The 27,777-nt window shown below is 42.1% G+C and overlaps 1 protein-coding gene across 3 annotated transcripts in view; it reads left to right on the top strand.

Moving 5' to 3' along the window:
* The window catches only part of ccdc83 (coiled-coil domain containing 83), a 92,024-nt gene extending 68,506 nt beyond the window's left edge, over positions 1-23,518 (top strand). For 2 of the 3 annotated variants that reach the window (XM_073043425.1, XM_073043426.1), the window contains 2 exons: positions 16,545-16,738; positions 22,975-23,518. In XM_073043425.1, coding sequence (XP_072899526.1) covers positions 16,545-16,738; positions 22,975-23,151 — 371 coding nt within the window. In that variant the 3' untranslated portion in view covers positions 23,152-23,518. The remainder of the gene's footprint in view (positions 1-16,544; positions 16,739-22,974) is intronic. The other variant, XM_073043424.1, reaches the window with a different exon arrangement.
* The last annotated feature ends 4,259 nt before the right edge of the window (positions 23,519-27,777 follow it).

Raw genomic sequence — 27,777 nt, 5'->3', positions numbered from 1 at the left:
TTCCTAAGAAGGTTGGCGTCATTCAATGTCTGTAGTGAGATGCTGAAAATGTTCTATAGGTCAGTTGTGGAGAGCGCCCTCTTCTTTGTGGTGGCGTGTTGGGGAGGAAGCATTAAGAAGAGGGACGCCTCACGTCTTAATAAGCTGGTAAGGAAGGCGGGCTCTGTCGTGGGCAAAGTACTGGAGAGTTTAACATCGGTAGCTGAGCGAAGGGCGCTGAGTAGGCTACGGTCAATTATGGATAACTCTGAACATCCTCTACATAGCACCATCCAGAGACAGAGAAGCAGTTTCAGCAACAGGTTACTATCGATGCAATGCTCCTCAGACAGGATGAAGAGGTCAATACTCCCCAATGCCATTAGGCTTTACAATTCTACCGCCAGGACTTAAGAACTTTTTAAAAAGCTATTATTAATGCTTTTTGAGATAGTGATTTAGATGCATATCATATTTTTTACTGAGTTAAGTATTGTATGTAATTAGTTTTGCTACAACAAGTGTATGGGACATTGGAAAAAAAGTTGAATTTCCCCATGGGGATGAATAAAGTATCTATCTATCTATCTATCTACCTGGAAGGACTGTCTGGGGTCCTGAATGGTGGTGAGGGAGGAAGTGTAAGGGCAGGTGTAGCACTTGTTCCACTTACAAGGATAAGTGCCGGGAGGGAGATCGGTGGGAAGGGATGGGGGGGGGGGAATGAATGGACAAGGGAGTCGCATAGGGAGCGATCCCTGCGGAAAGCAGAAGGGGGGGGGGGGGGAGGAGAAGATGTGCTTGTTAGTGGGATCCTGTTGGAGGTGATGGAAGTTACGGAGAATTATACGTTGGACTCGGAGGCTGGGGGGGGTGGTAGGTGAGGACAAGGGGAACCCTATCCCGAGTGGGGTGGCAGGCAGATGGGGTGAGAGCAGATGTGCATGAAATGGGAGAGATGCATTTGAGAGCAGAGTTGATGGTGGAGGAAGGGAAGCCCCTTTGTTTAAAAAAGGAAGACATCTCCTTCGTCCTGGAATGAAAAGCCTTATCCTGAGAGCAGATGTGGCAGAGATGGAGGAATTGCGAGAAGGGAATGGCATTTTTGCAAGAGACAGGATGGGAAGAGGAATAGTCCAGGTAGCTGTGAGAGTCAGTAGGCTTATAGTAGATGTCAGTAGATAGGCCGTCTCCATAGATGGAGATGGAAAGATCAAGAAAGGGGAGGGAGGTGTCGGAAATGGACCAGGTAAACTTGAAGGCAGGGTGAAAGTTGGAGGCAAAGTTAATGAAGTCAATGAGCTCAGCATGCGTGCAGGAGGCAGCGCCAATGCAGTCGATGTATTCTGTGCATTTTAATTTTTTTAAGGAAATATATAATTTGCCCAGCTGATGTGGTTAATGTGAAATCAACTTGATTAATAATTTATTAAATTTTCAAGTTAAGTCTTAACTAATAATTCACTAACTTGTGTCATTTACTCAAACAGAACTGCATCATAGAAGACAACTATAACCAGCTCTTAAATACTGTCATATATAATTAGCACTTGCTGCCAATGTCAAATTTCTGCTCCACAGAATATTTTGTTAAATAGGGAAACCAATCAGTCATAAAGGTCTACAGTAGATTTCAGTTAATTTGGACACATCCAGACCAATATATTTTGGCACAATTAAGCAGCTGCACCAATAGAAATAGTTAAAAAGGTATAGAAAAGATAAACTACCATTTAACTGAGTAACAAATTATGTATTGTAGCGATGTACTACATACAGAACTAGAGACGACACGCAGTCGGTAAGTCATTTCGAGACTAGTTTATTCAAACTTCACGGCGCTGGCATTTAATCCCTAGCGCCCACCCTCTCCGGGCGGAAATGACGTCAGAGGTGCATTACCAAAGTCTCTCCCCACGCGCTGGCTATTTGTGAGCCGGTTCGCCTGCGCAGAAAATGGGTCGCCACATAACCCCCCCCCCCCCCCCCCCAAGAACCGGCGATACACCCCCCAATGTCCACAGTCTGGATCAGCCTCTGTTTGGGAGGTCTGCCTCTGCGCCGCGGTGCCTGAAACTCGACCGGCTGCACCAAGTCCACATGGGCTGGTTTGAGATGGTCCACCATGAAAACCTCCTTTCCCCCCAATGTCCAGAACATACGTGGACCCGTTGTTATTGATCACCTTGAATGGCCCCTTGTACGGCCACTGTAGCGGTGCCCGGTGTCCGCCCCTTCGTACAAACACAAACTTACAGTTCTGCAGGTCTTTGGGTACATGGGTCGGGGTCCATCCGTGCTGTGAAGTCGGTATGGGGGCCAGGTTGCCGAGCCTTTCGCATAGTCTGTCCAGGACTGCTGCGGGTTCTTCCTCTTGCCCCCTTGGGGCTGGTATGAACTCTCCCGGGACGGCCAGGGGTGCGCCGTACACCAACTCGGCCGACGAGGCATGCAGATCCTCTTTGGGCACTGTGCGAATTCCAAGCAGGACCCAGGGAAGCTCGTCCACTCAGTTAGGACCTCTCAGGTGGGCCATGAGAGCCGACTTCAAGTGACAGTGGAAGCGTTCCACTAGTCCGTTCGACTGTGGGTGGTAGGCAGTAGTGTGGTGTAGCTGCGTTCCCAACAGGCTGGCCACAGCCGACCACAGGCTGGAGGTGAACTGGGCGCCTCTGTCGGAGGTAATGTGGGCCAGAACCACGAAGCGTGCTACCCAGGTTGCAATCAGTGCTCGGGCGCAGGAATCGGCAAATGTGTCAGTGAGCGGGACCGCCTCTGGCCACCTCGTGAACCAGTCTACCATAGTTAGGAGGTACCGCGCTCCTCGGGACACTGGTAGGGGGCCCACGATATCCACATGAATGTGGTCGAACCTCCGGTGGGTGGGTTCGAACTGCTGCGACGGGGCTTTAGTGAGCTGCTGCACCTTGGCTGTTTGGCACTGCGCGCACGTTCTGGCCCATTCACTGACCTGCTTGCGAAGTCCGTGCCACGTGAACTTGCTGGAGACCAGCCGGATGGTTGTCCTGATAGATGGGTGCGCCAAACCATGTATGGAGTCGAAAACTCGCCACCTCCAGGCTGCCGGGACGATGGGGTGATGTTGGCCAGTAGCCACGTTGCACAGGAGGGTCCTCTCACCTGGGTCTACGAGAAAGTTCTGCAGCTGCAAACCCGAGACTGCGGTCCTGTAGTTGGGCATCTCGTCGTCTGCCTGCTGCGCCTGCGCCAGTGCTGCATAGTCCACCCCCAGGGACAGGGCCTGGATAGCTGGTCTGGAGAGTGCGTTCGCCAGGACTTTGTCCTTTCCCGAGACATGCTGGATGTCCGTCGTGTACTCGGATGTGTAGGACAGATGTCGCTGCTGGCAGGCCGACCAGGGATTGGACACCTTCGTGAACGCGAAGGTCAACGGTTTGTGGTCCGTGAACCCGGTGAACGGCCTGCCTTCTAAGAAGTACCGGAAATGCCGGATTGCCAGATACAGTGCCAACAGCTCCCGGTTGAAAGCACTGTACTTGAGTTCGGGTGGTCGTAGGTGCTTGCTGAAGAATGGCAGGGGTTGCCAGCGCCCCTCGATGAGTTGCTCCAGCACCCCACTGACTGCTGTGTCAGATGCGTCCACCGTGAGGGTGGTCGGAACGTCCGTTCTGGGGTGCACCAGCATCGCAGCATCTGCCAAGGCTTCCTTGGCTTTAACGAAAGCGGCCGCGGCCTCCTCGTCCCAAGTAATGTCCTTGCCTTTACCCGACATCAGGGTGTACAAAGGGCGCATGATACGGGCTGCTGAGGGGAGGAAATGGTGGTAGAAGTTCACCATACCAATGAACTCCTGTAGGCCTTTGACAGTGTTGGGCCGGGTAAAGTGGCGTCTACCTTGGCGGGCAGAGGTGTTGCCCCGTCTTTGGTAATCCTGTGGCCCAGGAAGTCGATGGTATCGAGACCGAACTAGCATTTGGCCGGGTTGATCGTGAGGCCGAAATCACTCAGGCGAGAGTAGAGCTGGTGGAGGTGGGACAGATGCTCCTGGCGACTAGCTATAAGGATGTCGTCCAAATAGATGAACACAAAGTCCAGGTCACGTCCCACCGCATCCATTAGCTGCTGGAACATCTGTGCGGCATTCTTCAGGCCGAACGGCATTCAGAGGAACTCGAACAGGCCGAACGGGGTGATAAGTGCTGTTTTGGGGATGTCTTCAGGGTGCACCGGGATTTGATGGTATCCCCGGACGAGGTCTATTTTGGAAAATATTCTTGCCCTGTGCAGGTTTGCTGCAAAGTCCTGTATGTGCGGCACAGGGTAGCGGTCTGGAGTGGTAGCCTCGTTCAGTCTGTGGTAGTCGCCGCATGGTCTCCAACCCCCAGCTGCTTTGGGCACCATGTGCGGCGAGAGGCCCATGGGCTGTCGGCCCTCCGTACGATCCCCAATTCCTCCATCCTCTTGAACTCCTCCTCCAACAGGCGGAGCTTTTCTGGGGGGATCCTTCAAGCGCGGGCGTGGAGGGGTGGTCCCTTCGTCGGGATGTGGTGCTGAATCACAGAATCAGCACAGAAACCTAGTGCATATAGTAGACTGCCTTCAAACAGTGCTTTTGATGACTTCTCCAAATCTTCATTTTCATTATAGCATTAAAGATGATTGTTGATACTTTCAAATTCTTTGTACTTGAAGTAGAGAAATTATTTCATTTTCACTCCCAACCGTTTCTGGCATCTGCAAGCCTGAATGCTTCAAACCACAGTGAACAAAACACTTCTGAATTGTCTTACTGTTTATTACTCATCAATTATCAGTGACAAAAATCACTGCTTTTTGAGCACAAACAATAGCTACATGACACATGTGCAACTGACACTAGTTAGAAAATGTTTGGCAGAAGTCGCCTGCCTCAATAAAGCAGCATTTTCCCCCAAATAAACGATGGAAATCCATCTGTTTTTATTCTATAAGAGTTGTCCCAAATAAGCAGTGCCCTAATTAAACATAATCCACCATATTTGTATAAATGCTCTTCAAAAAGTTATCTCCAATTACTTTTGAGACCTGGGAACTAAAGGAATCTGATATTTCAAGACATTAAGGGAATTTTTTTTCTGCAAATTTCACGACATGCTGGTGATATTAAACTTGATTCTGATACTGATATACCATAACAGGTAAGCTTGCTTCTGTTATGGAATATCAGTATCAGAATCAAGTTTAATATCACCAGCATGTCGTGAAATTTGTTGTTATGTGGCAGCAGTACATATTGAAATACATAATAATTAAAACTGAATCACTAATATACAAGTTATATATAAAATAGTTAAATAAGTAGTGCAAAAAAAAGTTGTAAGTAGTTTCCATGGGTTCAGTGTCCATTCTGAAATCTGATGGCAGAGGGGAAGGAGCTGGTTCTGAATCGTTGAATGTGTGCCTTCAGGCACAAATGCCTCTTCCCTGATGGTAGAATGAAAAGAGAGCATGTTCTGCTGATAGGGATCATTAATGACAGATGCTGCCTTTTTAAGGCATCGCTCCTTGAAGATGTCCCAGATGCTACAGAGAGTAATGCCCACAATGGAGCTGATTGAGTTCACAATGTTTTGCAACTTACCTCCATCCTGTGCAGTAGCAACCCCTCCCACCATACCAGATGGTGATACAGCCAGATAGAATACTTTCCACAGTATATCTGTAGAAATTTGCAAGTGCCTTTGGTAACATACTAAATCTCCTCAAGCCCCTAATAAAGTATAGCCGCTGTCTTGCCTTCTTTGGAATTTCATCGATATGTTGGGCCTACAATAGATCCTTAGATATGTTGATACCCAGAAACTTGAAATTGCTCACTCTTTCCACTTCTGATCCCTCTATGAGGACTGGTGTGTGTTTCCTCATCTTACTCTTTCTGAAGTCTACAATTGGGTCTTTGGTCTTATGATGTTGAGTCCCAGGTTGTTGCTGCAACACCTCTCAATTAGCTGATCTATTCACCTCTCTAAGCCTTCTCATCACCATCTGATATTCTGCCAACAATGGTTGTGTCATCAGCAAATTCATAGATGGCATTTGAGTCATGCCTAGCCACACAGTCATGGATGTAGAGAGAGTATTGGAGTGGGCTAAGCACACATCCTTGAGTTGAATCAGTGTTGATTATCAGCGAGGTGCAGATGTTATTTCCAATCCACACAGACTGGTCTTCTGATGAGAAGGTCGAGGATCCTGTTTCAGAAGGAAGTACAAAGGCCCAGGTTTTGGAGCTTTTTGATCAGAACTGTAGGAAAAATTGTGTTAAATGTTGAGCTGAAGTCAATAAACTGCATCCTGACAGAAGTATTAATTGGTGGTCCAAGTCTGCAGGAACAGCCAACAAAATCATCCACTAGATGATATCTAGCCAAAATCATATGGCTAGAACTAGTTGGTTCTAGCCATAACCAACTCTCAAAGCACTTTATCACCATAGATGTGAATTCTACCAGATGAAAGTCATTCAAGCAGCTCACCCTGCTCTTCTTGGGCATTGGTATGATTATTGCCCTTTTGAAGCAGTTAGGATCTTCTGACTGTAGCAATGAGTGATTGAAAATGCCTTTGAACACACTGGCCAGTTGGCTGGCAGAGGTTTTCAGAGCCCTACCAGGTACTCTATTGGGGCCTATCACCTTACGAGGGTTCATGCTCTTGAAAGACAATCTGATGTCGACCTCTGAGACAGAGGTCACAGGGTTACCAGGGACTGCAGAGATCCTCATATCTGTAATTATTATTCTCACTTTCAAAGTGTACATAAATGGCATTGAACTCATCTGAGAGTGCTAGATTATCCACTACCAACGTCATGTATTTGAATATCACGAAACTAGTCACCATTCAAAGATCAAAGTTCAGTGTAAATTACCTAAGTATATAAGTCTTAGTCAAAGAAAAGTACAGCACAGAAACAGGCCCTTCAGCCCATCTTCTCCATGCCATCTTCTCCATTTAGATTGCCTATTTCCATCAAGCTGCACCAGGACCTTTGCCCTCCATACCTCAAACATTGAAATCTATCTTGCATGCACTACTTGTGCTAGCAGCTCTTTCCACACTCTCCCGAACCTCTGAGAGAATAAGTTTCCCCTCATGTTCCTTTAAACCTTTTATCTTTCACACTTAACCCATGACCTCTAGTTGTAGTCCCACCCAACCTCAATGGAAAAAGCCTGCTTGAATTTACCCGATCTATACCCCTCAAAATTTTGTACAGTATACCTTTATCAAATCTCCTCTCAATCTTATATGTTCCAAGCAATAAAATCCTAACCTTTTCAGTCTTTCCTTATAACTCAGGTTTTCTAGACTGGTAAAATTCTTGTAAATTTTTGCTGTTCTCTTTCAACCTTATTTACATCTTTCCTGTAGGTAGATGACCAAAACTGCACCCAATACTCCAAATTAGGCCTCATAATGTCTTGTACAACTTGAAATGAACATCCCTTCTCCTGTTCTCAGTGCTTTGATTTATGAAGATCAATATTCCAAAAGCTTTCTTTATGACCCTAGCTACCTGTGATTCACATTTAAAAAAATTATGGACCTGTATTCCCAAGCCTTTTTGTTCTACAGCACTCCTCATGGCTCTACCATTCACTGTGTAAGACTTACTCTGGTTGGTCCTCCCAAAGGCCTCACACTTGTCTGCATTAAATTCCATCTGCTATTTTTCTAGCTGGCCCTGATCTCGCTGCAAACCATGATACCCTTTCTCACTATCCACTACACCCCCAGTCTTGGTGTCATCTGCAAATTTACTGATACAGTTAATCACATTATTATCCTGATTGTTGATATTGATGACAAACAACAAAGGACCCAGGACTAATCCCTGCAACACTCCATTAGTCACAGGCATGCAGTCAGGGAGGCAACTATCTACTACCACTATCTGGCTTCTCCCACAAAACCAATGTCTAATCCAATTCTTGAATGCCTAGTAACTGAACCTTCCTGACCAACCTCCTATGTGGGACCTTGTCAAATGCCTTACTAAAGTCTATGTAGACAACATCCACTGCCTTGCTGTCATCAACTTTCCTGGTAATTCCTTGAAAAACTGTAAGATTGGTGAGACATTACCTGCCACAGACAAAGCCATGCTAACTATCCTTAATCAGTCCGTGTCTATCCATGTCTATATTTATATGTCTGGTCCCTCAGAATACCTTCCAATAACTTTCCCACTACTGATGTCAGGCCCACTGGCCTATAATTATGGATTGGCTATCCTCCAATCCTCTGGTACATTACTGTCATGAAGGATAATTTAAATACCTCTGCTAGGGCTCCTGCAATTTCTGAATTTGCCTCCCACAGGGTCCAAGGGAACTCCTTGCCAAACCATGGAGATTCATCCACGATAATTTGCCTCAGGACAGCAAACACCTCCTCCTCTGTAATCTGTATAGGGTCCATGAAGTTGATGCCTCTTTGGCTCACTTCTATCGACTGTTTCGATAGAGATTGCTGAGCCTCTGGCTAGGATATTTATGTCCTCGTTGTCCGCAGGAATGGTACCGGAGGATTGAAGGGAGGTGAATGTTGTCCCCTTGTTCAAAAAAGGTAGTAGGGATAGTCCAGGTAATTATAGACCAGTGAGCCTTACTTCTGGGGTGGGAAAGCTGTTGGAAAATATTCTTAGAGATAGAATCTATGGGCATTTAGAGAATAATGGTCTGATCAGGGACAGTTAGCATGGCTTTGTGAAGGACAGATCGTGCCTAACCCCAAAACCTGATAGAGTTCTTTGAGGAGGTGACCAGGCATGTAGATGAGGGTAGTGCAGTGGATGTGATCTACATGGATTTTAGTAAGGCATTTGACAAGGTACCACACGGTAGGCTTATTCAGAAACTCAGAAGGCATGGGATCCAGGGAAGTTTGGTCAGGTGGATTCAGAATTGGCTTACCTGCAGAAAGCAGAGGGTCATGGTGGAGGGAGTACATTCAGATTGGAGGGTTGTGACTAGTGGTGTCCCACAAGGATCGGTTCTGGGACCTCTACTTTTTGTGATTTTTATTAGCGACCTGGATGTGGGGGTAGAAGGGTGAGTTGGCAAGTTTGCAGACGACACAAAGATTGGTGGTGTTGTGGATAGTGTTGAGGATTGTCAAAGATTGCAGGGAGACATTGATAGGATGCAGAAGTGGGCTGAGAAGTGGCAGATGGAGTTCAACCCGGAGAAGTGTGAGGTGGTACACTTCGGAAAGAAAAACTCCAAGGCAGAGTACAAAGTAAATGGCAGGATACTTGGGAGTGTGGAGGAGGAGAGAGATCTGGGGGTACATGTCCACAGATCCCTGAAAGTTGCCTCACAGGTAGGTAGAGTAGTTAAGAAAGCTTATGGGGTATTAGCTTTCATAAGTCGAGGGATAGAGTTTAAGAGTTGCTGGGTAATGATGCAGCTCTATAAAACTCTGGTTAGGTCACACTTGGAGTACTGTGTCCAGTTCCGGTCGCCTCACTGTAGGACGGATGTGAAAGCATTGGAAAGGGTACAGAGGAGATTTACCAGGATGCTGCCTGGTTTAGAGAGTATGGATTATGATCAGAGATTAAGGGAGCTAGGGCTTTACTCTCTGGAGAGAAGGACGATGAGAGGAGACATGATAGAGGTGTACAAGATATTAAGAGGAATAGATAGAGTGGACAGCCAGTGCCTCTTCCCCAGGGCACCACAGCTCAATACAAGAGGACATGACTTTAAGGTAAGAGGAGGAAAGTTCAAGGGGGATATTAGAGGAAGGTTTTTTTACTCAGAGTGGTTGGTGCGTGGAATGCACTGCCCGAGTCAGTGGTGGAGGCAGATACACTAGTGAAATTTAAGAGACTACTAGACAGGTATATGGAGGAATTCAAGGTGGAGGGTTATATGGTTAGGGTTTAAGGGTCGGCATAACATTGTGGGCCGAAGGGCATGTACTGTGCTGTATTGTTCTATGTTCCTGTCTCTTGAGTAAATGCAGAAGCAAAAAAAAATACTTTAAGATCTCCTCATCTGTTTTGGCTCCACACATGGATTACCATTCTGATCTTCCAGAGGATCAAATGTGTTCCTTGCAATCCTTTTGCTATTAACATATCTGTAGAATCTTTCAGGATTCTCCTTCACCTTATCTGCAAGGGCAACCTTATGCCTTGTTTTAGCCCTCCTGATTTCTTTCTGAAGTGTTCTCTTGTATTTCTTATACTCCTTAAGCACCTTATTTATTCCTACCTATGCACCTTTTTTTTTCTTAATCAGGACCTCAATATCTATTTAAAAACAAGGTTCCCAACACCTATTACCTTTACCTTTTATTCTAACAGACACATCTAAGCTCTGTACTTTCAAAATTTTACTTTTGTAAGTCTCCCACTTACCAAGTACATTTTTGCCAGAAAACTGTATGGAAAACCGTATCTTTTTGCATACTTATTTTGAAACTAATGACATTATGATCACAAGATGCAGAGTGTTCTCCTATTCAAACTTCTGTCACCTGCCCTATCTCATTTCCTAATAGCAGATCAAGTATTGCACACGCTTTCATTGGGACTTGTACATCCTGATTATACGACATACTGTATCACATACAGCACTGAGGTACATTTTATTGCAGGTATACTCTATAAATACATAACAGAATAATAACCATAATATCAATGAAAGACTGCATCAGATTGGCTGTTCAACCAGTATGCAAAATCCAATGAACTGTGCAAATACAAAAAGTAAGAAATATTAATAATAAATAAATAAGCAATAAAGGTCAATAACATGATATGAAGAGTCCTTGAAAGTAACTACATAGGTTGTGGGAACATTTTAACGATGGAGCAAGTGAAGATGAGTGAAGTTATTCCCTTTGCTTCAAGAGCCTGATGGCTGAGGTGTAATGACTGTTTCTGAACCTGGTGGTGTAAGTCCTAAGGCTCCTGTAGCTTTTTCCTGATGGTAGCAGTGAGAAGCGAGCATAACCTGGGTGGTGGGGGCTCCCTGATGATGGATACTGCTTTCTTGCAACAACACTGCTTGTAAATGCGCTCAATGGGGGGAGGGGAACTCTTTGATGGCATGCCGAGTCTTCGCAAACTAGGAGAGTAGAGGCGCTGCTGTACTTTCTTTGTAATTGCTTTTACAGGCTGGATCCAGGACAGGTCCTCTGAATTGATAACACTGAGGAACTTAAAGTTGCTAACCCTCAAAACTTCTGATCCTCCAATGAGCTTTGGCCTATGGACCTCTAGTTTCTTCCACCAGAAATCAATAATCTGCTCCTTGGTCTAACTGACATTGAGTAAGAGGTTGTTGTCATAGCACCATCTAGCCAAATTTTCAATCACCCTTCTATATGCTGAAACATCTCCACCTTTGATTCGGTCGATGACTGTGGTGTTGCCAGCAAACTTGAATATTGTATTGGAGCTATGCTTAACCGCACAGTCACAAGTGTAAAGCACAGCCTTGTAGTGCACCTGTATTGGTGGAGATAGTGAAAGAGATGTGGTTGCCAATCCAAACTGATTGGGGTCTGCAAGTGAGGAGATTGAGAATCCAATGCACGGGAAGGTATTGACACCGAGTTCTTAAGCGTATTGATTAGTTTTGAGGGAATGTTGGTGTTGAATGCCGAGCTGTAGTCGATAAAGAGCATCCTGACGTATGCATCTTTGCCGTCCAGATGAGTGAAGAGTCAAAGAGATGACATCTGCTGTGGACTTGTTGCTCTGCTAGGGAAATTGGAGTGGATCTAAGTTACTTCTCTGACAGGAGTTGATATGTTTCATCACTGTGGATACAAGTGCTACAGGATGATAGTCATTGAGGCAGGTTACCATGGTTTTCTCAGGCACCAGCATAATTAAAGTCTGCTTGAAGCAGGTGGGTATTTCAGTCTGTCAAATCGAGAGGTTAAAGATCTCAGTGCACACTCCAGCCAGTTGATCAGCACAGGTCTTCAGTTCTTGGCCATGTACCCCATCTGCACCAAATGTTTTTCAAGGTTTAACCCTCCTGAAGGCTGCTCGCACGTTGGCCTCAGAGATTGAAATCACAGAAGCATCGGCGGTTGCGGGAGTTTGTGATGGTTCCTCCATATTTTGTTAGTCAAAGCGAGCATAGAAGGCATTGAGCTCATCTGGAAGAGAAGCCCTGGAAGGGTTGATAGCATTCAAGCCCTGCCACAACTGTTGACCATTCTTCATTGATTCAAGTTTAGTCTGAAATTGTCTCTTTGCCCATGAGATGGCTTCCCAGAGATTGTACCTGGACTCCTTGCAACTTCCTTGGTCACCGTACTGTAATTTCTCTGACCTGACCTTCAGCAAATTGCAGATCTCATGATTCATCCAGGGCTTCTGGTTGGGGAAGACTCTGAATGATTTTGTGGGGACATACTCATGTACAACTATTTTAATAAAGTCCATGACAGCCATGATGTATTCATTCAGAATCACAGTTGAGTCTTTGAACATGGCTCAGTCAACTGTCTCAAAGCAATCCTGTAGCCACTCCTCTGCCTCCCATGACCACCTCTTTGTTGTCCTTATCTCTAGAACTTTACTCTTTAGCCTCCGCCTGTATGCAGGTAGAAGGACAGCCAAGTACGAAGGATTTCTCTTCCAACCCTACGAAAAACTGATGGATTGGATACTCATTTGAAATATCATCTCCTTGTTAGAGTAGTTTCTCAGGAAAAGTGATAACTTGCTTCCAGACTGGTTTTGTGGTTTCTGAGGTGGCTGATGGGGACATTATGGAACTATAGACTGTTCCACAGTTTGGAGTAAGTGGGTGAGGAACATGGAAAATGGCACAACTATTTTATCACTGAAGCAGGCATAATGTATTCCTGATGCATTCCTTTGAGGTTCTCAACACCATCACAAATACTCCTCCTCTACTTTGAGTGGCCATGGGTTAAATGTTGGTGGGGAAGTTGCAAATCTTGAAAGAAGCTTTGAGCTTTGTGCACTTGATAATTTCTTCTCATGATAAGATTTTATAAATGAGGGTCTGTTTCATGAGTGTTTTCAGGACTGAAAATTTTATATGGGTAACTCACCAAAACCAATAGAGTGATAGTGTTAGAGGTGTTGATCTGTGCTGTTGGTTGGGTTATCCCTCCAGAAAATTGAGGATTTTGCAGTGGTTTGAGATGTCTGCTGTAGGTAGGCCAATGTCTAAGCAGCATATATCTGGTCAGGGATCACTGATGCCCCACATACCATTGGTTTCAGACCAGATCTTAAGTCTTGATGTACAAATACCCTTTTCCCTCAACAAGGTTGTGCTAGCATATTGAATGTTGTGGAAAAAAATATCATTGATATGGGAAGAGGTGCATATTTTCCTGGGTGTCATCATCAATCTTTATTGTTGAAGGACAGTGTTCGAAAAACCACAGAGTTGAGAATGTTGAGTTTAATACCCATCCTCTAATAAACCCTGGTGAACAAAAAGGACTTTCTGTAGTTAAGCTTCCATGAATGCATAAATACAAGAGTCATCTTCTGGAATTCAGAAGAATGAAAGGCAATCTTAGAGGCAATATAAAATTATGAAAGGGATAGATAAGATAGAGGCAAGAAAGTTGTCTCTGCTCATACATGAGACTACAACTAGGAATCATAGCTGCAAGATTCGGGAGAATAGATTTAGGACGGAGATGAGGAGGAACTGCTTTTTCCAGACAGCAGTGAATCTATGGAATTCTCTGCCCACTGAAGCAGTGGATGCTACCTCAGTAAATATACTTAAGACAAGGTTGGATAGATTTTTGCATAGTAGGGGAATTAAGGGTTATGGGGAAAAGGCAGATAGGTGGAGATGAGTCCATGGCCAAATCAGCCATGATCTTATTGAATGGCAGAGCAGGCTCAGCAGGCCAGCTGGCCTACTCCTGCTCCTATTTCTTATGTTCATACTGTAGATCAGCTACTGCGTTTTCAGTGACTTTGATTATTGAACATAGTCACCTTAAGTTGAACAATATCTTAAATGTTGCACCTCACCTCTAACAAATTTATGGGGATGTTTGTTGGAAACTAGACATAGCATTACAGAAAGGAACATTTAGAATAGTACTGGGGCATGGCAAAGGCTTGTCTGACACTTTCTTCACCAGGATTGGTTGGTATTTTAGCTTGCATGTTACCATGAGTCAAGTTCAAGAATTTGAAGAGGTGCTCCCTAGTCCTTCAAATTAATGAAGTTGGAGGCTTTGTTGAGGTTGAAGGCAGGCACATAGAGTGACTTGCTGCAATCTACATTTATCTTAGAGTTGTTCCATCTTGGAGTACATTTATCAAAGAAGAACATATCAATTTTGCTTTGAGATAGATGGAATTGACACTATGATTAAGGATACAGCTCTTTAGACCCTGAGGTGAGATAGTTGATAGAGAACTGATGATGATTTTCCCTGTGGCAGACAACAAGTAAACCCCTCCATAGTTACCATTGTTAGGCTTGTCTTATTTCTCAAAAATGATCATGATTTCAATGTTTGAGGTTCCTCTTCCCAGTGGTGGGAAATGTGATAATGGATTTGATAAACTTGAATTGCTTTGAGTACCTTCAAGGTTTATTTTTTGCCAAAGGTGATATATAGAGATCTAATTAGTAGTGTAAGAACTGAATTGAGCAGCGTCACATTACAAAAAGCCAGTCACAGAAATAACCTGCTTAACCTTGAATTCACTAATTGATTTATCTTAGCCATTTTTCATAAAGACAGTGAAAGTAGTAATTACTTTTATTATGAAATTTATTAGACGTTGTGGCACTCTATTGGCAAGTGGTACACTAAGGAGCAATTTCCAAGATTGAATCGGTCAGGTTCTGAGGGAAGCAAAAAGATCAGTGAATTACTGGAGGAAGGAATGAACATTTAATCCAAGAGGTGAATTTTAAAACACCGAGGATGAGTTGGTGGAAAAGAAGCAAGCATGGGTGTATAATGGGGCTAAAGATGAAAACAGTGGTGGAAGTATTGCATTCAGTACTGAATAAGTCATGACTTCCTCATCTAACACTAAGAGAAAACTAATGAGGTAGTAATGAATTGATAGAAGTATGATTAGCCAAAATGTTGAAAGTGGTCCTATCTATGGGATGGCACCAGAGCTATATATAGATGGTAAATTGGGAATAATCAAATACAGATCCCAAAGACGCTGGGATTAAATAGTACAAAACTTGAGAAACAAAATCTCTCGTGGAGCTTCTCAACAAAGGATAGGTAGGAGAATAGAATCAAGGCTAGTTTATCCACTCAAACTAGTTAAGGCATAAACATTGTTCTGATCATGTAATTCAACTTCCTCTAAACAAGAGGCAAGTCAGCTATCTTCACCTAACTACTGACAAGAAATAAACCACCTGTAGCAACATTTTGGTGTAAGAGGACAAAACCTGAGTGCACTGTGGCAAAGTGATTCCCCTCCCAAAACCTTAAAACCAATTAACCATCTTGAAAGGAAAACTGAACCCTGAAATGGATGGATATGGCCAAATCAACTTTCGAGATGCTTGACTTTATACCAATTAGAACAATTTGCTTGACTCGTACTCACATTTCTAGATTATCCACAGTGTCACCCACATCATAGGAATAATAACTATTTCTGAGCAAGTAGCTGCAGATGCAGAACAGATGTTGGAAAAAGAAAATAAACTCATAAGAGGATTAGATCAGTGGATCCACAGAGGAGGTAATACAGTGCAGAAAAAATCCAGCTCCGATTAAGAGTAGAAAATTGCATCCATAGTGCTTTGTATTTAGGAATATTAATTTTCACTGTTTGCATTAAGTTTTTATGAAACCAGATGTATACAATAGGATTTAAAGATTGGCACCAATTTTAGGAAATACAGAGAAGACAACTGCAACAAAATAGAAGTTGTTAAACTAGTAGAATAGGATCTTAAACAATAAGCTAATTTCAATATAGACAAATGAGGTGTGGTATTTAAAAGTGATGAATAAGAGCCTAGCTACTCCTAAAATGAGGTTGAGATTCAAAGAGATCTACATGTACTGATAAACAGATCACTAGAAGTAGTTTAGTTAACCAAGTTAATAAACTATGAGATAGGCAAACAGTGCACCTCCACCATTAATAGCTCTTTGCTCAGCCAATTCTAGAGAAATAGAGCTGAATTGTAATATTAACTATTTACTGCTTGGGTTAGACCACATTTAGAATTCTATGTTCAGCTACGATCTACAAAAGAAAAAAATCTATAGAATGAGATTGATACTCTGAGCAGACCATGGCCACTTTTTAATCTAAAGATATAGATAGAGTTTATAGAAGTCTTTAAAAAGCAGGGAAGGTTTGAAAATGTACATGGGAAGATGTTTTCATTTTTAGAGGCACGAGTTCAGATTAATTGAAACCTGCTGGAAAAACCACCTGAAGTCAGGTTGAGACATACTACCTCACTAGTACTATACATGAGTTAAAGCTCATCATCTTAACAGCAACTGTTTCCACCACTGCCTTTAACTTAACAAAAAAATGTTAAATTTCTTTTTTGCTCTTGCAGAAATTGATATCAACTTTAAACTACCAAAACTGAAGAGCAAAACAGTCCCACAAGTAGAGAAGGAAATTTCCTCAATGCAGCTGTTTTCAAAAAAGGAAAAGACAGAAAGTGATGAAGAAATGCAGTTCCAGTTAAGCGAGTCTGTATCGCAGAATCTCACATATTTGCTGCAGGAAGATGAAAATTTCTTGGAGGTTAGTTAAATAAATCAAAATATTTTTAAATAACCATATCAGCACTGCTGCACAGAGTACATTAGTGATAGAGATGCATTATACAGTATAGTTCAAGATTAATTTTCATATTATGTAGAATACTTGGGAACCCCAGTTTTGAATACATTCTTATAAGTACACCAGTTAATGTTAAGTGAAAATATTGATTTATTGTTCAGGAAAAGTTAAAATGGGTCGTAACACAAATACAAATCTGGACAAGTTAGAATATAATTCCATCATTATATAATGGGGAAATGTATTGTGAACATCCATTGCCCTGAACAGATACTTTAATTCCCTGTTGACAGTTTACCTGCACATAGTGATAAGTGGCCTCACTTTAACCAGTTTTCCATTGTCCACATTCATTTTCTTATATTGGTATCATCTCATACTTAAAAATCTGAAAGGAATATGAAACATTATAATTCTCAAAATGCATACAAATATCTATTTGACTTTCTGAGTGTGTTCAGCATTTTGTTTTCATTGCATATTTTACAAATAGTGACATGCTTTTCAATGTTGCGTCAACTCACAATGCTTTGGGGAGTAAACACATTACAATAAGATATCCCATTGTCTGGAAATTTGATGGTTCAGACTTGGCTTTCTGGAGCCCTGTTCTGATACTCCTAGTAAACTCAATGATTCTCATCAGCAAATTCCTTTTTAATTCACCAGGGCCCTGAAGGTAGCACTCCATTTATCACAACGGGTATGGTTTCCCACCACTCTTTTAAATTCAACAGGGCCCCATTTCTTGTATTGCCATTAAACTCAACAGGTTTTGTTCTTTGCAATCTCTTTAAACTCACCTGGTGCATTGTAAAAGTTAGTTTATTACTGCATAAAAGAACAATTAAAAGTGGGTTGGAATTTTAATATTAGTAACATCTAATAGGCTGCAAAATCTGCCAGTCCAATACAAAAGTCCCAAGTTTTACTGTATATGAAACAATAATTAAAATTTTGCAAAAGACTATATTTTTGTTTGTTCTTGATTTGCTAAGAAATCAGCATTTTGGGAAATAGTTCTAACTACATCATTAACCCACACTATTAAATTATTCATATTTGTCATGTTTTTCATTTTCTAAGCTATAAAGAGAATAAAATGTATAATACACTAAGACATAGGAGCAGAATTTGAAAATTCAGCCCATCAAATCTGCTCTGCCATTTCATCATGGCTGATCTATTATCCCTCTCAACCCCATTTTCCTGCATTCTCTCTGTAACCTTTGACACCCTGATTAATCAAGAACCTATCAACCTCTGCCCTAAATATACCTGAAGTCTTGGTATGCACAGCCACCTGTGGCAATGAATTCCACAGATTCACCACCCTGTGGCTAAAGATATATTTTTCATTTCTGTTATAAATGAATGCCCCTCAATTCTGCGGCTGCGCTATCTGGTCCGAGACTCCTCCAATATAAGAAGCATCCTCTCCACATCCACTCTAACTAGGCCTTTCAATATTCAGAAGTTTTCAATTAGATCACTCCCCCCTCAATCTTCTGAACTCCAGAGAGTACACACCCCAGAGCCATCAAACACTCCTCATATGTCAACCTTTTCTGGGATCATTCTCATGAACCAACTCTGGACCCTCTCCAATGCTAGCATATCGTTTCCTTGGTAAGGGGCCCAAACTGCTCACAATTCTCCAAGTGCTGTCTGACCAATGTCTCTTCAAGCCTCAGCATTACATCCTTCCTTTTGTATTCTCATCCTCTCGAAATGAATGCTGATGTTGCATTTGTCTTCCTTATCACGAACTCAACCTGCAACTTAACCTTTAGAGAATTCTGCGTAGGGGCTTCGAAGTCCATTTGCACATTTGATTTTTGAATTTTCTCCTGACTCAGAAAATAGTCCACAACTTTTTATTCCTTCTGCCACATGCATGACCATGCATTCTGCTCTATATTCCATCTGTCACTTCTTTGGCCATTCTCCCAATCTGTCTAAGTCCTTCTGCAGACTCCCTGCTTCCTCAACACTACCTGCCTCTCCACCTGTCTTTGTATCATCCTCAAACTTGACCACAAAGCCATCAATTTTTTCATCAAAATCATTGACATATTACGTGAAAAGAAGCAGTCCCAAATACCAACCTCTGTGGCAGACCACTAGTCACTAGCAGCCAACCAGAAAAGGCCCTCTTTATTCCCACTCTTTGACTCCTGCCAGCCAGCCAATCTTCAATTCATGCTAGTACCTTTCCTATAATACTATGGGCTCTTATCTTGTTAAGCAGCCTCATGTGTGGCACCTTGTCAAAGGCCTTCTGAAAATCCAAATAAACAATATCCACTGACTCTCCTTTGTCAATCCTGCCTGTTATTTCCTCAAAGAAATCCAACAGATTTGTCAGGCAAGTTTTAAGGAACTTAAAACTCAAAAACTTAAAACTTAAACTCAAGGAAATTATGCTGACTTTGGTCTATTTTATCATGTGCCTTCAAGTACCCCAAAAACCTCATCCTTAATAATAGACACCAATATCTTTGCAACCACTGAAGTCAGGATGACTGACCTAAAATTTATTTTCTTCTCCCTCCTTCCCTTCTTGAAAAGTGGAGTGACATTTGCAATTTTCCAGTCCTCTGGAACCAATCCCGAATCTAGTGATTTTTGAAAGATCATTATTAATGCTTTCACGATCTCTTCAGTCACCTCTTTCAGAACCCTGGGGTATAGTCCATCTGGTCCAGGTGACTACCTACCTTCAGACTACCTTACCTTAGTCTCACTTCTGCCCCCAGACTCTCACATTTCTGACATTCTGCTAGTGTCTTCCATAATGAAGAATGACACAAAATACTTAAGTTCATCTGCCATTTCTTTGTGCCCCATTACTATCTCTCCAGTATCTCTTTTACTCTTTATATAACTTTTTGTATCCTCTCATATTATTGGCTAACTTACTTTCATATTCCATCTTTTCTCTCTTTATTGGCTTTTTTAGTTGCCTTCTGTTGGTTTTTAAAAGTTTCCCAATCCTCTGCCTTTCCACTAATTTTTGCTGTTATATGTCCTCTGTTTTGCTTTTATGTTGTCTTGCATTTTCCTTGTCAGTCACAGTTGTCTCATCTTAACTGTAGTATACTATTTTTGGGATCAATGGGGTGCATCTTTTCTGTGCCTTCTAAATTGCTCCCAGGAACTCCAGCCATTACAGTTCCCCGCTAGGGTCCCCTTCCAATCAACTTTGGCCTGCTTCTCTCTCATGCCTCTGTAATTCCCTTTACTCTGCTGCAGTACTGATACATCTGATTTTAGCTTTCCCCTCTTGAACTGCAGTGTGAATTCTGTCATATTATGATCACTACCTTCTAAGGGTTAATTTACCCAAGCTCCCTGATCATCTAGGTCATTACATAATACCCAATCCAGAATTGCCATTCTCAACCGCAAGCTGTTCTTAAAAGCTATCTCAGAAGCATTCTACAAATTCCCTCTCATGGAATCCAGCACCAATCTACCTCCATATTTAAATCCCCCACAATTTTCATAGCATTGCCCTTTTTACATGCCTTTCAAGCTCAATCAATTTTCTGAATGTTATTCTTTTCCATATAGACAAGATCAAAATGCAATTAATTTTTTTAGAAGGTCAAAATGGATCACTGTATTGTTTCTCCTTTGAAGAAATACGGATAAATTCATTCATGTTAATTGTATATTGGTCTCACTGCAGTAGAGATGAGAAACTTCTACTGTTTGACTATTCTTAAGTGGTTGAGCTTTGTGTCACCTACACTTTCAGACTTTGATCTCTCTTTGGCCATCTTACTATTTACAGTGATATCCATTATAAATTTAAGGAGCAGCACATTGCTGTATTCTGCACTCAATACTTAATACAAGTTTTGGATAGCCATTATATTGCCCCCTACAGACGAAGCAGGAAATTTCTGTTTTCATTTGTTCCTTTGTTTTACACCAGTCTCTAATTGCTTGTACTTAAAAGTAATGGCTGCCCCGATAGCTTAGATCTCCACTCTATCACAGATGTACTCTCTTTTCTATGTCTGACTGCTCTTTCTGCAACTTCAAACACTTTCTCACCTTTCTAGTTTTGTCAAAGGCTCATGGCCTTAAGTTTTCATTCTATTTCCTTTTCATGGGTATTGTTTGACCTGCTAACATGCCTAGCATTTTCTCTTTTTGTTTCATTTGCCTTACATTATTCAAATATATCAATCTTCTAAAGATTGTCTCATTAAATCTCTTCACTGAATGCAATGTAACACCGCACTCTAGTGGCTGAGGCCTATGATAATCTTTCCTGGTGCTTTGGCTGTATTCCACTAATACTTATGCTGATCTGTGCTATCCTCTAACTGGCATACATTATCAGAACATGGAAATTGGGAGTGACAGAATCTCTACCTTTACACCAATTGTAAAACCAACATCTGATGTATGTTCTTGTCTACCAAAAAAAAGGATGATTGAAATTTGGCAGAAGTGGAGTGTAAGTGGTGCATTCTTACATTATCTGTGGCATGTAAGTCATAAGATAATTGTAGATGATGGTGAATTAGGAAATGGCAAAGAGGACAGGCTTGCTCCACCGTTTAGCAAAGTCACGGCTGTTCTTCTGCTTTCAGCACCATTTCCCTGTCCTATTCCCTCATGCCCAGATTCCATTAATTCCCAGAAAATACATACCAGTCAAAGACCTTTATGTCCTCACCATTTAATATGGACAGAACGGTAACGTAATGGCTAGGACAACGGTTTACAGCAGCTCAGTCCCAGCTTTATTTCCCATCGCTGACTGTAAGAAGTTTGTATGTTCTCCCAGCAACTGTGTTGGTTTCCTCCAGGTGCTCCAGTTTCCTCCCAGTCACAGATGTACCAGTTGGTCAGTTATTTGGTCAATGTAAACTGTCCCATAATTAAACTAGGGTTAAATCAGGGGTTGCTGGGCGACATGGCTGTAAGGCTTAGAAAGGCCCTTATTCTGTATCACAATAAATAAATAAGATCACAAATGGCCCAATTGTATCCTCATCTCTGAATTTCTATCTATCCACAATAACCTTTGTCTCCTTGCTTATCAAGAATTAATCTAATTCTGCTTTAAGATTATTCAAATGTTGGCTCCACCAACTTGAGGAAAAAGGTTCAAATGTCACCACATAGAGAACCCCAGCCTCATCTGTCTTAAATTGATGACTGCTTACTTTGTAAATACTGATGCCTTGTTTATTTCTGCTCTTCCACTAGTAGGGATGCCACTGATGGTGAGCCTCTGCACCAATTCTGCCCATATACATCCCCTATTTAAACACTGCACAATTTGCAGTGTGCCTTCATTTGCTGAATCTCCCAGGGCTAGAATTCCCTCCCGAAACAGTCCAGTTTTCCTTTAACAGGCTTTTGGTACCCACTTCAAATAACTTTCAATCATCAACCCTAATGGGCCTAAATGAAATTGCATTTCGCCCACTGTTGCATAGATCCATCAACAACCTCCACTGAGCTCAGCTTGTTTCTAACTTCCATTCGATGCACAAGATCAATGAAAGCATCTTAAAAGGCTGTAATAGGAACCGGCTTCAGACATTGCGCAATTCATCACACCCGTGTCTCTGCCAGCTAAGTGGGCTTTTTGCACAAAATTATAGATCATCTTCCTGTCAGTACATTGGACTTCCCATTCCTCCATTAGGCTTCATCCAAGACTGAAGAACAAACATCCTGAGCTCAAAGTCTAGATGTACTTCATATTTGCCCACTCAGCTTTACTATAGGCACTTGATTGATAAAGGGTTTATTTTCCCAGATATTACATTGTCTTTATCTTAAAGTACTAAAATTGCATTGAGTATGCTACAATTATTTTTAAAATATTTGAATTTGAACTGTTAAATGTGTCTGATAATCTGACCGTGGCAGGCTGGCCTCTATTAGTCCTGACGAAGGGTCTTGGCCCGAAACGTCAACTGTACTTCCTATAGATGCTGCGTGGCCTGCTGCGTTCCACCAGCATTTTGTGTGTGTTGCTTGAATTCCAGCATCTGCAGATTTCCTTGTGTTGGCCTCCAGCTCAGTCTTGTTTTACAGGACTACAAGTATGGAGAAGCAGCTGGCCTTGGTCAGATTATCATATTCATAGACTATTTGGAATTTGGTACAATCTTAAGAAAGTTATTATATAATTGAGAAAAATATTTCTAATTTGCCTCAAGTATTTAGAGTGTGGTGCATTTGAGCAGAGGAAGTTGCATGTAAAAGGCCAAGCTATGCTGCTTCAAGCAACTGAGCAACCTACTGGTCAAGGAGAGAAAAATGAACAACGAGAACCACGTGAAGCAGAGCTGGGATGGCCTGTCACAAGTACAATGTTGAAATCTGTTATTTCATAGGTATTACATTTCTTATTTTAGAATCATTAGTTCATGTGAAGGTGAAGCGTTACTGCATCACAAACTGATGTTTCAAGTTGCCAGTAATTTAGTTTATTTCTCTCCCAATCAGGCCCAGCTAGGTGAACCAAGCTTCAGTTTGAAGAATGGTTCTACAAACAAGGACATCTGGATTCTCCATCAACTCCACTGAACTTTATAATTAAAACTTGAAGTTGATACACATTGTTCCAAATATATGCATCAGACTGTCTTGGCTACTTGAAACTAATTTATTTTAATGAGCTTGATGTGTGACCATATGTATACCAATATTTAAACTTAGTGATAAATTTTACAGGAAATAAAATGCTCGTTGCATGCAAAACTTGGAAGAGTGAAATCATTAAGGAAATTCATATCCATAACTGTAAAGTCAACAACTACCCATGAATACTGAAAATCGTCTTCATCTCATTTACTCAGTGTTTCAGAGGCAGCTGGAGAATGAATACAAGAACAAAAGAAATAGCAGGGGTAAACATTTAAAATCTACTTTGCCATTCAGCAAGATTGTGGCTGAACAACCTCTACAATTTTTCTCATCTCTATCACTTAATTCATATCAGATTCAGATTTATTTATCACATGTACATTGAAACATAAAGTTAAATGCAGAATCGCACAGAAATCCATCCGTTTTAAATGAACTCTGAGTGAGGTGTGAGAGCACTCTGGGTAGAGTTCAACACTATGTCATGGAACAGAGTCCATGATAGTTGCAGCTAAATGGCTCATACAATGAAAACACACAGTCAGGCGTCTTGTAGTAAATTTCACAGTTCAAACTAAATTGGTTATTAAAGCACATAAATGTCAACATATACAACCCTGAGATTCATTTTCTTGTGGGCATGCTCAATAAATCCATAATAGAATTATAACCATAATAGAATCAATAAAAGACTGCACCAACTTGGGCATTCAACCAGTGTGCAAAACACAACAAATTGTGCAAATACGTAAAGAAAGAAATCATCATAAATAAATAAGCAATAAATACCGAGATCATGAGATGAAGAATCCTTGAAAGTGAGTCCATAGATTGTGGGAACAGTTCAGTGATGGAGCAAGTGAGGGAGGCAGGGAGGGAGAAGGAGGGGAGGGAGAGGTAGAGGGGGTAGGGAGGGAGGGAGGGAGAGTGGGGAAGAGTGATAGAGGGAGAGATAGAGAGATGCATCGGAGAATAGGTCCTTCCGATCATTCGAGCCAACCACCCTGCAATCCCCTGATTTAACCTGAGCCTAATCATGGGATTATTTACAATGACCAATTGACCTACCAACCAGTATGTCTTTGAAATATAGCAGGAAACCGAATCACCTGGAGGAAACTCTTGCAGGCACAGTGATAACATACAAACTCCTTACAGAGAGTGGCAGTAATTGAACCCAGGTCACTGGTACTGTAAAGTGTTATGCTAACCACTAGGTTGCTTTGCTCAATGGTGGGGAGGGCTTTACCCTTGATGGACCATATCCACTACTTTTAATAGGATTTTCTCTTTGAGGGCATTGATATTTCCATACCAGGCTGTGATGTAGCCACCACACATCTATAGAAGTTTGTCAAAATTTGGTGATTCCAAAGACGATACTGAAGATCAAGAGCTCAGGAAGAAGTAGGTATATAATCTGGAACAGATCAACACTAAGAAGGTTTTAAATGTTATGAAATGCATAAAGCTTGATAAATCCCCAGGGAAGTGTGAAAGTTGTGGTAAGGCAAGGGTCAAAGACAACACGCAGGCAAGGATGAATGCAGTGGTGTGTAGTCAAATCCAAACCAAGGAGACCTTTGAAAGGAGACCACTGGAGCCAATCTTGCCCATTGCAGACAGATGGGCAAGAATAACTGTGGCAGTGCTTAATAAACCTACAAGAGTATAGCTTCAACTTTGCACAGTAGGGGTACCGGAACACACCAGACAGGAATACTAACTTGAAAATATCATCGGTTTTTCAGCTTGAAGTTTCGATTGCCTTTTAACAACTCTTGTGAATGGTGAATGATCTTGCAAGTAAGAAATTCAAGCATAAACAATTTACCAAATAGTCAATATCCATAACAGATAAACCGATTCTGTATAAAAATAACAGTTTTCAGTCCTGGCTTGAGAACAGCATGGGTGACAGGGGCCACTGTTCTTGTTGTGCTCAAGTAAAATAATTATATTTGAGTCATAAATGTCTGTGTGCTCTGGCCCGATTATTTTATTGGTGACGAAAGTTACTTGGAGATTCTACCGAGAGAGCTAATCCTTGGCTTCATTATACGGTAGAAAGGAATTCGGCTCCGGAAGCCAATCACCCCTAAATTCCAGACAGCAAGGGGCCAAGCCTGCTGCTGACACACAAATTTTCCCATGTGGGGTACTTGAATTATGCCAACACCTAGTCAAGGTCGTCAACATAGGAAAGCTATAGCATTAAAAGAAGCTGATGTGATCCGGATTGTCTCCTGCCGGAGTCTGACATGGTCCAGGTTTTCTCCCTCACGAAGCACAGGAAAATTCGGTAAGTGTGTTGTTAAGATAAGGAATTAGGAAAGGTGTGTCTGTGTGGTTTGAAAATTCTTTGTCTAGGACCTCTAAAGGACTCTGGTAGCATCCATGCTTGTACATAATGGACCAGAAAGCATTAAGTATGTTGAGAAGAACTTTGTTTGGGTGAAATGGACTAAGTGAGTGTCTGCAGGCATTGTTAGAGAAAGGAAAATGTGAGAAGACTGCAGGGAAGTCTGTGATTGTTCAATGCAGATGTGAAATGCAAAAAAAAGACGAATCCTGTGAAAAAAAAGCAGAGAAAGTGAGCAAAAGTTAAAGGAGGAAAAGGCACAGAAAGAACAGACAAAGGATAATAATGTCTACATCCTTGCAGCTAGTTGGTGCTGCTGTAAATAATTACAGTGAATTACACCAAATCTCATTATTCCTTAGGTGTAGCACATGACAATGGACAATTCAGGAAACTACATGTGTTTCTCACTTCGGAACTCCAATAAAACAGTGAACTAACTATGAATCTTTTCCTGCTTTTCAATTACTTACTTGAATAGCTGTTATAAACTATGTGGCTCATACTAATGGAAAGAATGAAATAATTAGAGGGAACAAATGAGCTGCCTCCTTTGGTAAGGCAGCAACAGCAGATCTTTATTGCCACCTAGCACTTCAGTGTGATCAGGCTGCCAATACTTTCCAAATTCCTTTGATAATCTGAGTGCAGTTACATCTGAGGCTGAAAGGACTTTATGGACTAAACACTGTGTGCAAGACTATAAAAGCCGATGATAGGTATAATTGAAAATGGGGGATTCTCAACCATTGCAAGAAGAGTAGCAGCAACTGTATGATTTGCCAGAGACATAATCCCAAAAGACACTGCCAGTGCAAACGAGAAAATCTGCAGATGCTAGAAATCCAAGCAATACAAAATGCTGGAGGAACTCAGCAGGCCAGGCAGAATCTATGGAAAAGAGTACAGTAGATGTTTTGGGCCGAAACCCTTCAGCAGGACTGCTGGCATTTGAAAATATCATTGGTTGTCAGCTTGAAGTTTCAATTGGCTTTGAACAACTCTATTGTGAATGGCGAATGATCTTGCAAATAAGAAATTCAAGCTTAGACAATTTACCAAATGGTTGATATCCATTTGGGAATCAGTTCTCAGGAAAGCAAGAATTGTGTTTTCCCACTCCACCCGGAGGGCGAAAATCTCAGAGAATTTACAGCCACTTCTACCATACCAGTGACACGAGGCACATGCGGCAGGGAACTCGGAGGATTACAGATTACAAGTCTACGCTGTGCGACCAGGATCCTTCACTCCCTCAGAGGCTGAATGTCTTCTATGCCCTTTTTGATGCACAGAACAAAGTGCTGGCGAGGAAGGTCCCCTTCCCCCAGGTGAGCAGACACACTGTCTGGCTGAAGTAGAAGTGAGGAAGACCCCAGCCAGAGTCAACCCACACAAAGCTGCAGGGCCTGATAAAATATCAAGTCGGGATAATATACCAGCTGACACAGGTGCTCATGGATATAGTCAACAATGCATTTTCCCCTCAGTTTTCAAGGGGGCAACCATTATTCAAGGTGCCAAAGAAGGCAACAGTAATGACGATCATCCGGTGGCATTAACATCAACCATTATGAAATATTTTGAAGCAGCTTGTCATGGAACACATTAAAGTCTTTCTCCCAGCTACATTGGACCCTTTCAATAGCCTCTACCCTCCACTCTGTCCTTTCACACCTGGAAAATAGAGTCTCATATGCCATACTGCTGTTTATAGACTTCAATTCAGCATTCAACACCATCGTACCCGAGAAACTGGTGGGGAAACTGTCCTCACTGGACCTCAACACCTCCCTCTGCAATTGCACGCTGGACTTCATAACAGCAAGACTACAGTCAGTCTGTGTGGGCAGAAACATCTCTCATCCCATTATGCTGAGCACTGGCGTCCTCGCCCCATGGCCGTGCTCAGCCTGAGCCCGTTCACACTGCTGACGCATGACTGTGTTGCAAGATCCAGCTTAAACTGTGTCATCAAGTTTGCGGATGACACAACAGTAGCTGGCCTCAT

This window comes from Hemitrygon akajei, chromosome 4, assembly GCF_048418815.1.
Source record: "Hemitrygon akajei chromosome 4, sHemAka1.3, whole genome shotgun sequence".
Classification (NCBI taxonomy): Eukaryota; Metazoa; Chordata; class Chondrichthyes; order Myliobatiformes; family Dasyatidae; genus Hemitrygon; species Hemitrygon akajei.
The sequence above is the reverse complement of the archived record's forward strand: the minus strand, read 5'-3'. Positions and strand labels throughout refer to the sequence as shown.